We start from the raw sequence: 16,217 nt of genomic DNA, 5'->3' as shown, positions 1-16,217 counted from the left end.
TTAAGTGGTCTGAGGAAAATATTTGTATCAATTATTTTTTAATAATTTATTTTACTTGACATTGAAAGTATATCACAAGGAATGGGCACATAATCTCCTTATTATTAGAAGAAATCATGCACTGAAAACTGTCCGATGCATGGTTAATTTGTCTCCGATCAACATATGGAGCAAAAATGACCTTGACATTAATTGTTCAAATTTCTTGGACTTATTTTAATCAAATTTTGTTGCAAAACTGACTTCTTTTTTATTATTTTACGCAGAGAGTGCATTTTCACTAATTCATAATCAAATACACAACATTGAAATAATGCTTTATACTATAGTGTAAAATCTTCGTAACTAAATTTTCAATGATGGAGTATTTGACGTCATTTTACGGTGACTATATTGTTATTTCTTTGACAATATCACTGTCAAATTCTTAGTAATGATAAAGTTCATTAGTTTAATTCAGGAATATACGAAACAACACATGAGCGCATGCACATTTATAAGTATATTTATAACCAAAGTCGTCCGATCCAAGGCATGTGTCCGATGTATGATTAACACACCCTATATAGTTGTCCGTTTTACTACCTTAGCTCAGCGCAGAATTTCCTCAAAACTGAATTCAGATTTTAGTTTGAAACATTTCCCAAATCTTACACTGAAACGTTAATTGTCTTGTCCTCCAGTTAGTTCCGGAGGATTTTCACTGACATGAAAATAATTTTGCATGTATATTTGCTGTTTCAACTCTAAAAGTTCCTCAATACATGTGTATCTGCATCCGACGTATAAAAATTTACGAATCGCACCATTGTCTTTTCATTGCAGGTTTGACGTCATCTGACTTTGAAGTCGTGTAGGTTTAATTACGTCACATCAAATGAATTCTACCTAATTATCAAGATCAGATGCGGTTTTATGAAAGAAAAGGAATATTCTTTAGATATTAATCCTAGCCGGTCAATTAAAAAAGTATATATATATTTTAAAATATTATATAATACGCTTATATAACAATTATCATATTGACAATATTATATGTTTTATATAGAATAACATGTACAAAGTGAGAATATACTACTCTGTCCCAAGATATTTTGGATTCACATTTGGCTTAATTGCTTGATATTTATAAATAACTTGGGATTCAAACGATGTTCATTCAAAAGTATGACAAATTTCCAAGATTTCTCAGTCAAAACGCCCCTGTTAGCTTATCAGGTTTCAATACAATGCTAAAAAATGTGATGTCTACGGAGATTTTGTATTGCAGCAAGCCCGGATGATAACGTTGAAATATTGCGCGATGTATTCCGAGTGTATTCCAAATGGAGAACAGATGTAAACATTCCCCATTATAAATCTCCGTAAGGAATCTGTTTTCGTTCCTGTGAATTTTTCTGAGTGAAAGATGATAATGTGTCAATGAAATTATCTTGGAAAATATCCCTTTCAACTATTTCAATTGCACTTTTTTCACAGGTAAGTGTATTTTTATTAAAAATCGTCCAAATGTGCTGCATAAATATCTTGGGACAGACTATACTAAATATACCAGTATAAGTTACCCATCCCTCGCAAGCTGGTACCAAATTTTTGTTTAAGAAACATGCCTCTCAGAAACAGGATTTGTCTTGAACAGCTCTATTACCTTCCCCTAAGGGAATAACATTATGTGCCTGTCTGGTACCCTCTACATGTACTTGCTTTCCAACAAGATTCTTTAATTCTACATTTATTTAGCTTCTGCACATTAAGATTTGGGAACAAACACCTATTTCAAAGAGCTGTTTCCTGAGGGTTTTCCCACTGGTAAATATCTTCTGTCGACTGAATAATGGCAAGTGCATTTTAACGGACATATCGGCAAGGACTTTCTTATAAAAATATGCAAAAATGCAGTAAAATTGAAGAAACAAGAAGGACCATCACCCCCCCCCCCCTCCCCGCACCAGATTAGGATTTTCATGATTTTTAAAATATCCTTTTTTTTATTTGTTTGTCAAAATATTTCGGATGATGTTGGCCCCCTCCGCTTTCAAAAACGATGCTACGTGCAGGTGCTTGTTTATGTTTCCTTCCATTTCCCGTTTCATCTTTTGTATAGACAACAATAGAGTGAAGCGTGATTGCGTTTTCTTTAAGCCTCCTGTACATGTCTCAACTCTTTTCCACTCTGGAAACTTAATCTTTTCTTCGGCCAAATTTACTATTTCACCATGGATTTCATCATCTGATTTTAATTGCTCAATATAGTTATCTAGGTTTTCCAATGAAGACACACCTATTGTTTTGGTTTATGGCCCCTGTAATATTTGTGACGTTGTTTCCGGTTTTGAATAAAGGTCTTCAATGACGAACGTATTAACAAAAATAAATATGGGTTACCCGATATCAAAAATATTTGACTTTTAAATTACTTGAATTTTTACCGTGCTTAGCCGATCACTGTTAAAATCAAAGTTAAAATAACTAAATTTGTTAAGAAAACTGGCGAATATAGTTCTTAATGCCCGTAGCAAATACTTCCACTAGTCTTGCGTTACTAGCAAACAGTGCACACATCCTTAAATAGAGTTTACCCGAGTGCTATCAGAAATATGGTGCAGGTGTTGCATAACCATTCCGTCATTAGAAAAAAGAAAAGAAAAATATACTCATACACAATATATAGTTAAAGAGATTATGTGTTATTAACGAACAATAATCATGAAAGTAATAGAATTATTGTAATATAATTTCAGCAATATTCATTAGTGGATTGTCAATCGTAAAATGACCTAGTATATTTTCGTTAAAAAGACTGAGGAGGCAGATAGCGTAGCAATATAAATACTTCACATTTATATTTCTTTGAAAAGGGTGATTTTTAAGAATAATTTTAGGTTAATTTTGTTTTCTTTCACGTATAAAATATACAATGATATCCTAAACATTTATCATAATGTTGTATAGATCTGCTGATGATGAATGGAACTATGTTTTTTAGCGCAACTGTGTAAAGGGTACCTGACTTTAGTTATTTATTTTGAATAGCTATAATGTAGATAGTAAGCACTGATCCAATATAAAAATAAATCTGGTTTAACATGTAATATAACATGCAAGAACGCTATAACACTGACATAAGTATCCGACACAATGTTAAAAAAGTCAAAATAACCAGTACATGTTTATGGTTTTTAAAAAAAAATTATACAGAGTATATTTATTAGTCCCCTACCGGTTTCACCGGAGGGGACTATAGCTTTCCTCTGCGTCCGTCAGTCCGTCTGTCTGTCTGTCCGTCTGTCCCTCCGTCCGTCTGTCTGTCCGTCTGTCCGTCCGTCTGTCTGTCCCACTTCAGTTTTCCACGCTTATTTTCTTTATGCGTTTGAGAAATAGTATGAAATTTACTGAACAGCTTCAAAATGTCAAACTACAGATCAAGTTTACATTTTTGTAGCGTCTGATTGACATATTTTCGAGAAAATTATTTTTTTATATTCCTATTCTTTAATGTTCGGGTTCGGTATCGGGTTCGGTGTGTATTGAATAAACGAGGAAAGTATGTAGTCAGTAATAATATTGTGCATTACTTGGACCATTCCTTTTATTGTTTCTAACAAAAAATAAGTTCTATAAAATAGTTTCAAGCATTGTGTTGTTAATTTAATCGACAGGGTATTTTGTATAATTACAATCGGGTTTGTTATCGGGTTGGTCTGTTGAATCGGGGTACAGAAGACGGTAAGAATGATATTCTGTATAACAGTGCATTGTTTTCACAAATTTCTACCAACTGGTAGGGGACGTGTATTGCTTATGCAATACTCTCAGAATGCTTGTTGACTTTGTTTTACTAATCGACATTAAGAGGAACCTTATAATACGCTGTATCATGTATTATTATATTTAAAAAATAAACCATAACAATTTATTAAAATTTTTAACTTGTTATAATTTACATATATGGACCCAAAAACTTTAAAATTCGGATTTGAACAATGTCTTTGTTAGCTTTCAGAGGGTAAAGGAGTTTGTAAAACGTACTTTTTAATATTCATCACAGAAATTTGATGAAGAAAAAAAACCCAGAATAATGTACCATTTTAATTTATTTTAAAATACTATATTTACATTTTCCAGTGTCCTTGCCTGTGATAACACTACGTATCGATTTTGTACTATATAACCCATAACGTCAAATTGCGGCGCCAGTGGGGTTTGCTTATTTATATTTGAAATTTTAATCGTACAATGGCTTAATTATTTTTTGATATAAGTAATAAGGAATCATTCTTTATAAGGTGATAATTTCGGTCGGGGCGTGTTTAAATCTAACCCTTCGGACTTTATTGGATTTGATCACGCCGCGACCAAAATTATCACCTCATAATACTCAAAGAATGATTCCTTATTCCTTAAATAAGACTCTGTACTAGTAGATAATACTATAACCACTACACATCCTCCACCATATTTATATAGCTCCATGTATGAGAAATCATCCTGACGTTTGGCATTTATCTTGACGTATACATGATGAAAATACTTCTTCGTGACATGTTTTTATTTAGACCAATCAGAGACGTTACACATCTTTAATTGACATTTCAGAATAGTTAGTTTAACCACTTCATGAAGACACCTTTGATTACATCCGGGTTCCTGACCCACTGTTTGTGAACGATACCCTTAATGTTGTACATAAATAGCCTGTTCTGTTCGTACATAGTACGAAGTCCGAAGGAATCCTTTATAAAGTACTGAAATAAGGAGAAAACCAGTGTTATTGTCTTGAATTTGTTGATGAATACGTAGTTTGAAACAATATTTTTTTCCCGATCATAAATAAAAATATTTTTTTTTAAAAATGAAAGCTTAAGAAAACAATACTAAAAAAGTCTTTGACTTGAATTTGTTTAAGGATAATAATGTATTTTGAAACAATATTCTTTATTCTAATTTAAAATAAATAGTTTTATATATTAAAGAAGTGATGTCTAAAAAACTACTAAAGATGTTTATTGGATTTACTTAGTTCTTAAGAATAGAACAATAGAATCTACTTGACAAAGTAGGAATATGTTACCTGTTGCTTCTTCATGTCTTGAACAATTTCATTTTCATCGTAGAACCCAAAGAGACTGAAAAAGTTTTTTCCGATTTATTTCAAACTCTTACTATCATTGAAGGATGACCAAATTTGAATTATCATGATAATATCTATAAACATTTGTTCTATACAAAGATGAGAATAAAATTAAACCAAACAAATGAATGACCAAACCTGGATTGCCATGGTCTTATGAGACCGTCATTCGGACCCCCGATCAAAACCATCCGCTTTATCCGCAGGAAGTTGTGTTTAAATTCTAAAAGCCGAAAACTGGTAATTAATAGCTGTAACATATTTTATGTTAGCTATATATAATTTTGTCATGCATTCATTATGCATGGTGTTAATTGTAGGGACAAGTCATTTTTCGATCCATAATGAATTCATAAAAAAAATTACTTGTTTGTTTTTGCATTTACCATTAGTACTAATTTAAAATTATGCCTGTTATGTGTGGAGAAATTGAATCGTTGTTCAGCGGAGCCAGAAAATCGGAAAAATTTTCATAGAGTTCTAAATGATGAGGGTCTACAACAAAACAAAATTGTATATATGTAATATTCATAATGAATATACAATATTTCTAAATCAAATACAGGAAAGCGCGTATGTTTTGAATTATGTTCTTGTAAACCTTTCCAGTAATTTCCTAGAAAATTTCTTTGTCCCATTTTACTGTAAAGCAATCTATAAAAAATAAGGTGCATGTTTTTGTAAAACCAAATGAATGTCAATAGCAAATCGAAATTTACGAAAGATTATTGATAAAATACATAGTTATCCGTTACTAACGTACATTTATACTTGTAGGTCAATCTTACCTATATAAATTGCGCCTTATACATTCTGGAAGACCTTTGAAACCTAGATTAAATTTATATTATGAAATTGCTACCAATTTTAATTTTATTGAAATTTCAAATTAACATTAAAATACCAGAACTTTTGTTTACAAAATATGCATCAACTTTGATAAGGCATATATTTTTGTTTGAAATATATTTATACTTTAAAAGCAGTCTAAGTTGAAGAGTTAAATGTGTTTAAACTAAATAATAACATTTTTAAAAAGGTTTAATAGAATTAAGTAGTTTTACAACTTATCAAACTTCACAATATTTTTACAACTTCTGTGACCTTTTTGCACTAAACATGTTCCAAATTCAAAAATAGACATTTTTCTGCCTAGTTAGGCATACAATGAACTTTTTCTTTCACATGTATTGCAATCATGTTAAAATGAAGTGATACACAAAAATTTATTGAAATCCAAGACATAGCATGTGCAAAGCCCTGCCTGAATTTTGCTTGGACAGCCTCTTAACATGCAAAACTGCTTGCATAAATAATCTTTAAAGAGACAAGTAGATATCCTAGTTTTACAAATGTGTTGTCGTGTAACATTGCATACAAACCTCCATAGATTCCCGCCATCGGGGAACTGACTGCGATCAGAGTGTCCACGTTATGATCTGGTATCGTGGAGAGTAAGCCTCGGCATACTAACCCACCTGTAAAATGTGACTTATCATTAATGAAAAATGCCTGTACCTTATCATAAGAGTAAAATTTTCATACGCGTCTCTTTATTAAAATATCAAAATTTTAAAGACATCTTTTTGTTCAGTTTTCATTATTGAGTTGAAAAAGTTGTTATGTCTAATTTAAAAAATTGTTATTAAAAGTGAAAGGTCCATTGATTGTGGTTTAAAAAACCCTTTGATTAAAAAATCGATTATTGACGACGTTTTATTCTAACGAAATGTATAGTTTGCAAGTTTTTCAGTTAAAGGCCAATGCAAGTTAGATAAAATTTGTAAATATAGTTTTTTTTCTAATTCATTTCAGTGTTATTATGATTAGAATGAGTTAAAAAGTCACAATCAGTCATTGTACATTGAAATTCCTATTTAAGTGATACAGAATACCACCTAGTATGAACTATCGATTTTTACATGTTACTAAAAAGGAGTTATTTCCCTTGCATAAATTGATGTCATCAATTGAAAGACATCCTGATCTGTTAGATATAAAGCAAGGAAGGCACCTGTAGATGTTTTGAAATGGTGCAATGTGCAGTGGTGAATTTTACAGGGACTTGGCATGTACCTTTTTTTCAATGGGATCCAAAATTTGGGAAAATATGAACTATAAGGATTTTCTGTTTCCTTTTATTTGAATGTCGTAAGTATGCTTTTTACATCACGAAATATGTATAATGTTTAAGGTTAAGGATGACATTTACTCAGAATGAAAAAAAATTTCACTGATGATAATAAAAAACCAACTACTGTGTGTTATAGACCTTATATGGTAATGTTATTCTTCACTTTCAAATAAGTAGGTCAATGACCTACTTTTTGAGTTAATGGCCATTGAATATTTTTTAAAAATTTAAGAAAAATCCATAAAAAATTTACATTATGATTGAGATTTTCTGAATTGTGAAAATAATACAAATTGCTTAACTCTTTGACAAATGAAATACAGTTTATAAATGGTAGTGACATTAAATAGATACAAGGAACTAAGTTTTCATTTACAATTTTTTAGGGTATTCTAGTCCGAATTTCCTCTATCAGTTTTCAAATTACTACCCATTTTTGATTCAATATAACAAAAAACTGAATGATGATAATGCTAAAACATTTATAGTATTAAACTAAGTATAATGACCTTTCTCTCCTTGCATAAAATTTATATGAGGTCAATGATCAAAATTTTGAGATATGGTGTCTTTTATCATTTTTAAGCATTTTTCAATATTTTTGTAGTGTGTGCCATACGATTATCTAAACGTAAAAGCAAGATAAAACCAACAGAAAATATGCAAAATTATGTTGACTAACAAATAAAATCTAAACTCTAAATATTATAGTACTATAAAAAATATTTCAGTGGAAAACAAAATCTGAAAAATTTAATCCGAATTTCCTCTGCTTTGCTAAAAGTCAAACTTTGTCAGAGCCTAATTCCATAATTTAGTAAAAATATCGATTGTTATGTCAATAATAGAATACTGTTCATTTTATAAATACTTTTTGTATTTAAAACAAATTTTACTCATTTAATTGAACTTTTTAACAATCCTGATTTGAAAACTCAAACCTTGAGTGAACAACGTCCTTAAACGATTAGTTCCCATTTCATCATCCAAAATTCAAGCACTCATAAAGTTCTTAATATATTAAGTAAGCGACCTATTGAAGTTTGTAAGTATCATTAAACACAATAAGGAAACAAGTATTTTGACAACATTATATATGTAACGTGTATATGTGTGTTATGTTGAAACTACAGACTCTAAAACAAATTAAATAAAAAAATAACAGTAATCATAGGATTTTAAAGAACTACAATGCTACAATTTCTTACTATGCCTCAAATGATGTACATTCTAAATTGTTAAAATCGTGACGGCCGGAATATCACTGAGGCCGGCTTCATGAGAAATTCAAATTTTAACAGTAAGATATTGGTAAAATGTTTAAAAAACTAATATAAAATGATACAAGAAACTGTTCTTTAAGTGAGCGATGTGGCCCATGGGCCGCTTGTTTTTCGCAAAAGGTACCTTGTGAGTAACATATCAAATGGATTCCATCAGGATGGGCCTCCATGTACTTCACAAGCTGTGGTTTTACGATCGCCACCTCTTCCCATAATGGTTTAACCGTATCGGTTCTATTAAAAGCATTCGCTGTGTAGTAAAGGGTCCCTGGATGCATCTGGACAGCATACAAAATATTTAACTATTTAATTAAATTGATATAATTTAATTAATAATTAAGTATCATGACAAGCTTTAAGTCTCTTCATAAAGCATTGAAGTTTTCCTTTCAAAGGACTAGATGGTTGAGGCCATTTAACTAAAGGCTACATGTATATTTTAAGCCATAAATATGAATAAAGTCTGGGGGATGGGAGAAGGCACTTGACAGAAATTGGAAAGAAATGCTAGTGCACTAATTTCTATCTGTTTTGATATTTATATTATGACCAGCGTTTTGATATGCATATGTGCGATATAGTTTGATGGAGTACATAATGTCAAGTAATTGTTAAATAGTGTTGATTTGTCCAAAAGTTTGCAGCAACATAGAAATTGTAAAACCTTATATCAACAATATAGGGGTATATGTATATCTGTTTAAAGAGAATATCACCCAAAAGCTAGCTGGTCAGTTCAGATGGTTTTGTTAACGAATTAAAATAACATGTAGACAATAACAGTTTTAAGAAACCTCCACAAATATACAATTTTTAGGAAGGTCTTGTGAAGAAGTATTTTAAAAATATTTTTTGTAGAAAATCTAGGACTTTTCTTTATTTAATGATTATCATTCAATTTTCTTAAATTTTAACTTAACATGATGAATTTGGTGCAGATTTTAATAAATTACGAGATCATTCTTTGTTGTGGTATAAAATGACCAACTCGTTCTATGAAGTGTAGGTACTGATTGAACAATTCAAATAAAAGATAGTATTGTAAGGCACACATTTTTTGAAGTTCTGCCTACCTTAAATGAAAAAAAAGATGTAAATTTTCATTACTTCTTAATTGTTTATGGCTAAAAATACATTAAAAAGCGTTTTAATATAGGTATGATGGGTTATTTGTCCATCTAGCCTCCATAAGATGTAAAAGATTAGCACATATCTATTATTGTAAACAATAATAAATTATTTCCTCAAGAAAATACATGAAATAAAAATTGCATTTGATTTATTTACCTTTTGAATAATATCTTTGATGAGGTTGCCATCTTCTGGGGTACCATTAAAACCATGAATAAAAACAACAGGTTTATATGCCGCGCAAAACCCTACGAAAAACAAAAACCAAAGCATTCGTGTTTTTCCCATGATGCTGATAATTTCTGCGGTTTTCAGACCACTATAAAAAGGAAGAGATCGAATTATTTAAGCGGAAGAAATACGCACTATTTATTGTTCCTATCAAAAGGATATAATTGAATAACACTTGATCCTTGTCAAGGAAGAATGAGATTTTTGAATATTTCATCCTAAATATAGACTGATGACATCTATTTTGTGTAATTTTTTTATTCGCCTTCTCCAACGAGCTGAAATGCATATTTATTCACAAGGCTTGTCGAGCGAATATAAATGGCATTTTAACAAGTTGGATAAAGGAAATTTAAAATCAAACAATTAGATATGTTCTATTTATCTCACAAAAAATTTGATATACAGCTTTTAAGACAGCACTTAAATAACAACATCTTTTGTTTTTACTTTAATCGATGATGCAACGTGGTATTTTGCGTTTATTGTGAAATTAAGCAATTTCATTTAGTACGTAATTTCGCAGATACATACTAATTTACTGGCTAAGAGGACGATAACAAGTTTATCGGGAAATAAATATGCTGTTTATTGTGCGATATCTTGCTATCGTCCAAATAGTCAGTAAATAGACATTTTAGTATACCGAAGGAACCTCAAGGTATCACACCAGTAATCGACCAATCAAAATGAATATAGTCAATTGTAGTTCCATATATACTTCCGAATCATTTTTTCTTTTTTAATTTTTTTTTGTACCCCTGAGAAGTGTATTTCATGTATTTTGTTAGATGATGCAGGGCACATGCAGCAGATTCCTGTGCAGTTGCAGTCTGTTAACATACATACGGAAAACAAGTGGTTTTAGGGTATACCTGTTGTGAGAAAATGCCATATCGTGTGCCCTTTCTGGTGTTAGCTGATGAGATAGGTAGCAAAAACATTTCCTTAGAATATTTTGTCATGAGAAATACAAACTGATATTTTAGATCCCCCCTATAGTGTTATATAATGAAAACAATTACCGGTGTAATACTTTTAATTGTCTGCGATGCAAATGTTCTTGAAAGTAAAGAAATTAGAGTTATCGGACTTCGTTTAACGTAGATACTCTGGTTACACCAAATAAGTTGCGAGTTTAAAATAAATGGGAAATCGAAAGCCATTGGTGAATAGTTTCGATGACTTTTTATAATAGACAGATAGCACGGAAACTTTTTCACGGTTAGATAGAAAAACATGTTTATTCGTTGGGATTTTACATAGAAAAAATTCACAGAGGCATAATTCAACTTTAATCTAAAAGATCATTTTTCTCTTAGAACCTAGTCAAGTAAATGAAAATACTGAAGACTTGAATTGTGGAGTCTGTTTGCATGGTAAAATATTAAAAATTGCAGTTGCTCGTTTGTTTGAATTGACTCCAACAAGAAACAATTGTTAAAGTTTAATACAACAAAAAACATTGACTCAAATGGGAATGATGAGTAATGCTGAATTAAAAATCTTGGGAGGCATCAATAGATCAGCTAGTTTTTGTGTAGGTGTAGAAACACAACCAAATCGGTCTGTGTTTGCTGCATCTTCGGGATTAGAGGACTTTTTGATAGTTAACGTGATTGTCAGTTTAATCAAGTGCATACAAGTACCTGTTTGTTTTCCACTTTTTAAAGTTTATTTCTTCATCAAAATCTTTTTATGAGTTTTTTTTTGTGGTAGATAAATTCGTGTGGAATATGAAACAAAAAATATGAAGCGTTGAAGCTGTGTTTAATATATTTTTTATACATGTGAAACATCACCTGTTGATAGAGCAGACTTCAGGTTTATCACGAAGATAATATAAAAATATATCTTGCATCATATTACAAGCATGTATTTTATATTTGACCGACATCATTCTAATAGCAGTAGAAGGATGTACATTTAATAATGCGGTTAAAAGCACATGCGACATAATTCAACTGTATCAGGATATAACTAATTTATCAAATGGGGTAAAAAAGAGATAGCAAATTTGTAATTTGCTTGTGTCGGGATGAATATATGTATACCCCAAAAGATGGAAGATTGGACACATAATGTATATGTCCTTCTATTCTTCCATGTTTTCTGTCTGCACGACATGTAAATAACACTTTTGATCAGCATTTCCAGAAACTCTTTACCTATGGTTTGTTATTTGAAAAAATACTGAAATGTTCACCAAAGGTATCCTGTGTACGCAAGGGACTCCCAAGAGTTTTATTGAGAAACCATGCCACACCAATATCTGTCTCTGCACTGAACACAAAAATACATTTCTGTAGAATGAGCTGAAATTCCATTCAATTTGATTAGATATTTTAATTGAGTTGCACAACTCATTGGGATTACATAACATATTGTGCAATTATATTAATTCCGTAGCTATTTGCATTCTAAAGCAATCGACATGAGAACAGAAAGAAAACATACAATGTAATTAAAACATTGTCACAGTGATATGCAATTTGTATGTGACATAATCAAAATACTGAAATTCCTGGAAAGTGATTTGCAAGCGGTTTTTGTAGAGTTAATGTAGAGTGCATGTACACAATCACCAAAAATCACATTTTGATTGCAACACTATTCAGTTGAAATCTCTTCTCTCCTGGAATATATTATAAAAATAAATATATATTATAATATATGAATTATATGGATAAAAACGATGATGATGTACATGTATCTTTTATTACATTATTATTATTGGTACAACAATACAATTTTTACAACATTATAAATAATAGCACTTTTAAAGACCATTTACGAGTGCACATCGTTCAAATCAGTGAACGTGGTCGTGAAAAAAAATACTTCACATCAACAGATTTATTTACTGATTTCCATGGTTTTTCTTGTCCTTATTGAAGAAAATACAGCACGTAGTGTCGGAAATTTATAAAAATTACATCCTGACCATTGCGTGTTACCAACTTATCTGGAAAAAAAGAATTTCTGTTTCACTTATGAGACTCTATGAAAACGCCTCATCAATGATTGTAGTCATTTAAGTTTTTTAATCTACAGTAAATGAAATGTTCTAAACAAATTAAAAAAAATATCGATTAAAATATAAACTTTAATTTTTTTTAATTGCAAAAGTGGTATTTTGTTGAACATCGGTCTCCTCAGAGCTAACTGTTGACATGTCTCCAAAAAAGCTCTAGAAATAATAATTAATAAATGAACCTGCATGCCACGATCGGTCATTTATTGTTCTTACCAATTTAAAATTGAAAAAGACTAAGAGGGCATGAACTGTTTGCCTAATTTCAAAGACATTTTACAAAAAGAGACTGAACAAAGTTGAGGCTAACACGTTTTCTTCCATAGAAGCAAAAACGACGTTAAAACGAGAAAAATAAGACAGATTAAAACATTGAGTATCTTAAGCTTGGTAATTATGCAATGTATATCCAATAAGGAGAGGTCATATAAAACCTGGTACGCAATTCTTAAAAGATAAAACGAATGATACTGTCATTTGATGATCATACATTTTTCCTAATTGCTGGTATGTTGCAAAAATTGATGGTAAGATGTCGGAGAAACATTCACGTTTAGACAAAACCCAAGTTACATGTACATGTAAATGTAATAACCAGATACACGAAAAACATATATCTTTACATAATACAGTCAAAAGAATATTTTCATATACTGAAAATCTCAGTCTCAATAAATAATTCATTTACCTTAAATTTTCTCTGTGAAAGTTCGTTGGATGAATTACGAAAAAATACTAATTAATCAAATAGGATTATACATCTTGTATTCTTTAAAACAAAAATATGGTAAAATGGCGGTACACATATATCAAAATCGTTTGGTTGCTACGTTAATGAACATGCCACATGCCATTGTTGAAATGCACATTGACTTTTACTTCCCTTCATAATCTTTAACAACCATATAAATCCTCCAAAGAATATTGAAAACCAATAAATTTGGGGACATTTTCATAAACGTATCTGAGGACTTACATCCGTCCTAAGTTCAAAAACTTTCGTAAGATCTTTTTATAGTTGTGTCAAAAAACCGTCACATCGTAAGATAATAAAAAATCAGATGATGATATAATTTCTGTAATTAATGATTTTAAAGGATACGTTATTAGCAACTATTCATTTCCCTTATGTTTCTACATGTAACATTTCTAACATATACTAAGAAATTAAAATTTTAAAATAAATGAAAATTAAATCATTGATAAACAGTTACATTGTATGACTAATTTCACATTCTTGAACATATTTCATATATATTTATAAGCATTAAAATAACCCATACATGCTTTATTATGATAATTTCAGTTTTGGGAATTTTTCACCCGCTGTTGTTCGAACTCAACCATTTCTTTGGAAGCAACACAAAATTCAGACTGTATCAAAAGATTAAGACAAAGCCGTCTAAAAACCAGTACCTAATGGGAAAACAATATATATTTTAAAAATATTTTCTTTGCAATCATCAAATTAGAAACTCTTTCGATGTTTATGTATGATAAAACATGGTCATCAAATCCAAAAAGTAAAATAAGTTTGAGATGTAAAACATACCCACAAGCAAGCTGATAAAATAAAATCAATTTCAGATTCTATATAAAACACATCTTGGTAGAGTTTCAAGGAATGTTTTCCACTTCCGTTCTAGACAAAAAAGGGTGAGATTATTGACATTAAATAACAAGATCAGATTGTTAATAGCATCCTACCAAGACAATCTACCTCTAAATTGCGGCTTGTTAACAAAGTTCTTAATATTGTTTCTTATTTGGTTAGAAACCAGTAACCATAATGGAACCGAAAGAAATTATCCTTCATTTATTGCCTATAGATTTTCCGACCGTTTGTCATACTAAGCTCTATATTACCCAATTATATTAGATTTAATATGTGGTTTTTATAAACAAACCAATAATTGACATATTGATATAGAAAAGTTATGCATGATAAATTACTTTTTTTTATGTCTAATTATTGTTACCTTAGATTAACATCGTGTGAGGAAAAAAATTTAACCATTTGCTGTATTCTTTTGTCTCTGTAACTTAGAGAACGTTTTGTTTTGAGACTTACGCCACTGTGGTAAACGCATGCACAATATCATTATTTAAGAAATACTAGAGTAAGTACATGTACCTCAGCGAACAGCAATGAGACCGCGTGAAGTCAACAAAACTGCATTTTTAAATATTAATCAAGAAGGCCTAGTTGTCGTGGTCATTTTTAAACAGTATTGGTCTCCCTTGGAAGAGGAGCTCTCTATATAATAATATACATTATACCCATATTTAAAAGCTAAAATATATGGATTTTACTTAACGAAGTCAATAGTTTATAGCTAAACAGATTTATTTTTTTAAACCTTTAGGTAGATCTGATGGATAAATTCTTGACCATCCAGCTTTCTTAGTGCAAATACTAAGCATGGTTTTTGATATACCTTTCAACGGTAAAATTACTGAATAGGTGAAATTCTAGAGGGACTTGTCCCGCTTATTATATACGTTGCATTTTCCTCGTTGTGTTTACTTTGGAGTTGCTCGATGTACTTTTCATTCCAAAAGCATAGCAATCGTTTCATGTGATATCTGGCCTCTCGAAAGCGCCAAACATAAAGAATGGGGTTGATAGCACTGTTGGCAAGCAGCGTTACAGCAGTGATCATGTGGATTCTCTTTCCAACAGGAGATTTGTAGTCTAGAACAGGGAAAGTAGTTATGATGTAAGGCGATGCGCAGAAAATAAAGCATCCAGTTATAACCATAAGTTTCTTGATCACCATGGCCTGTTCTGTGAATCGCATGTTCATTTGCGCAGGAAAATTAACGTCCTTCCTTTTATGGTAGCCCCGGCGTATTTTGAGCACCAGGAATATGAACATGACAATATTTGACAATATTGATACTAAAAGAAATGTACTTGCAAAAATTGTTATGGCGTTCTTAGGAGCGTGATACATTGGTTCACAATGTATTCCAAATTTACCATCATAGTCGAAATACATCATGTAGCCGATCAGCAAACTGACAAACCAGAAACAAATACATACGATTGTAAGGAGTCTCCGGCTTATATAGTTGTAATACTGTATTCCATAGTGGATGACAAGACACCTGTCTATATCCATCATTGTCACAGTGAGCAGAGAGATGGTAACGAAAGTGGTATTGAAATACTTCTTCAAACCACATTTGTGTCCAAAAGTGTAAGCCTCAATTGGAAAGCAAAGCGAAATGCCAGTAATCAGATCAGATAAACACAAATTGATGGACAAG

General features: G+C 31.0%; 1 protein-coding gene across 3 annotated transcripts; it reads right to left on the bottom strand.

The window, feature by feature from the left end:
- Nucleotides 1–4,531: 4,531 nt before the first annotated feature.
- On the bottom strand, nt 4,532–10,056 carry LOC105340064 (lysosomal thioesterase PPT2-A). Of its 3 annotated transcripts, XM_034447886.2 has the most exons (9): nt 9,836–10,052; nt 8,673–8,826; nt 6,514–6,609; nt 5,920–5,962; nt 5,733–5,785; nt 5,543–5,626; nt 5,270–5,354; nt 5,072–5,126; nt 4,532–4,745 (listed from the first exon to the last, which is right to left on the bottom strand). In XM_034447886.2, the coding sequence occupies exons 1-9, from the start codon at nt 9,965–9,967 to the stop codon at nt 4,602–4,604; spliced, it is 846 nt and encodes a 281-aa protein (XP_034303777.2). In that variant the 5' UTR covers nt 9,968–10,052; the 3' UTR covers nt 4,532–4,601. The 3 variants fall into 3 exon arrangements, with proteins under 3 accessions (XP_034303777.2, XP_065932105.1, XP_065932104.1); XM_066076033.1 differs by lacking the exons at nt 8,673–8,826; nt 9,836–10,052 and adding an exon at nt 8,207–8,267; XM_066076032.1 differs by lacking the exons at nt 5,733–5,785; nt 5,920–5,962 and having other exon boundaries at nt 9,836–10,056.
- Between the last annotated feature and the right edge of the window lie 6,161 nt (nt 10,057–16,217).

This window comes from Magallana gigas, chromosome 2 (genome assembly GCF_963853765.1).
Source record: "Magallana gigas chromosome 2, xbMagGiga1.1, whole genome shotgun sequence".
NCBI classification, from domain to species: domain Eukaryota; kingdom Metazoa; phylum Mollusca; class Bivalvia; order Ostreida; family Ostreidae; genus Magallana; species Magallana gigas.
The sequence above is the reverse complement of the archived record's forward strand: the minus strand, read 5'-3'. Positions and strand labels throughout refer to the sequence as shown.

Coding starts and splice junctions, on each gene's coding strand:
- LOC105340064 (XM_034447886.2), bottom strand. CDS start 9,967: ATGGGAAAAACACGAATGCTTTGGTTTTTGTTTTTCGTAGGGTTTTGC. Junction 6,610..8,672: donor TTTGATATGTTACTCACAAG/GTACCTTTTGCG, acceptor CACATTTTACAG/GTGGGTTAGTATGCCGAGGC. Junction 5,963..6,513: donor GATGGCGGGAATCTATGGAG/GTTTGTATGCAA, acceptor AATTTAATCTAG/GTTTCAAAGGTCTTCCAGAA.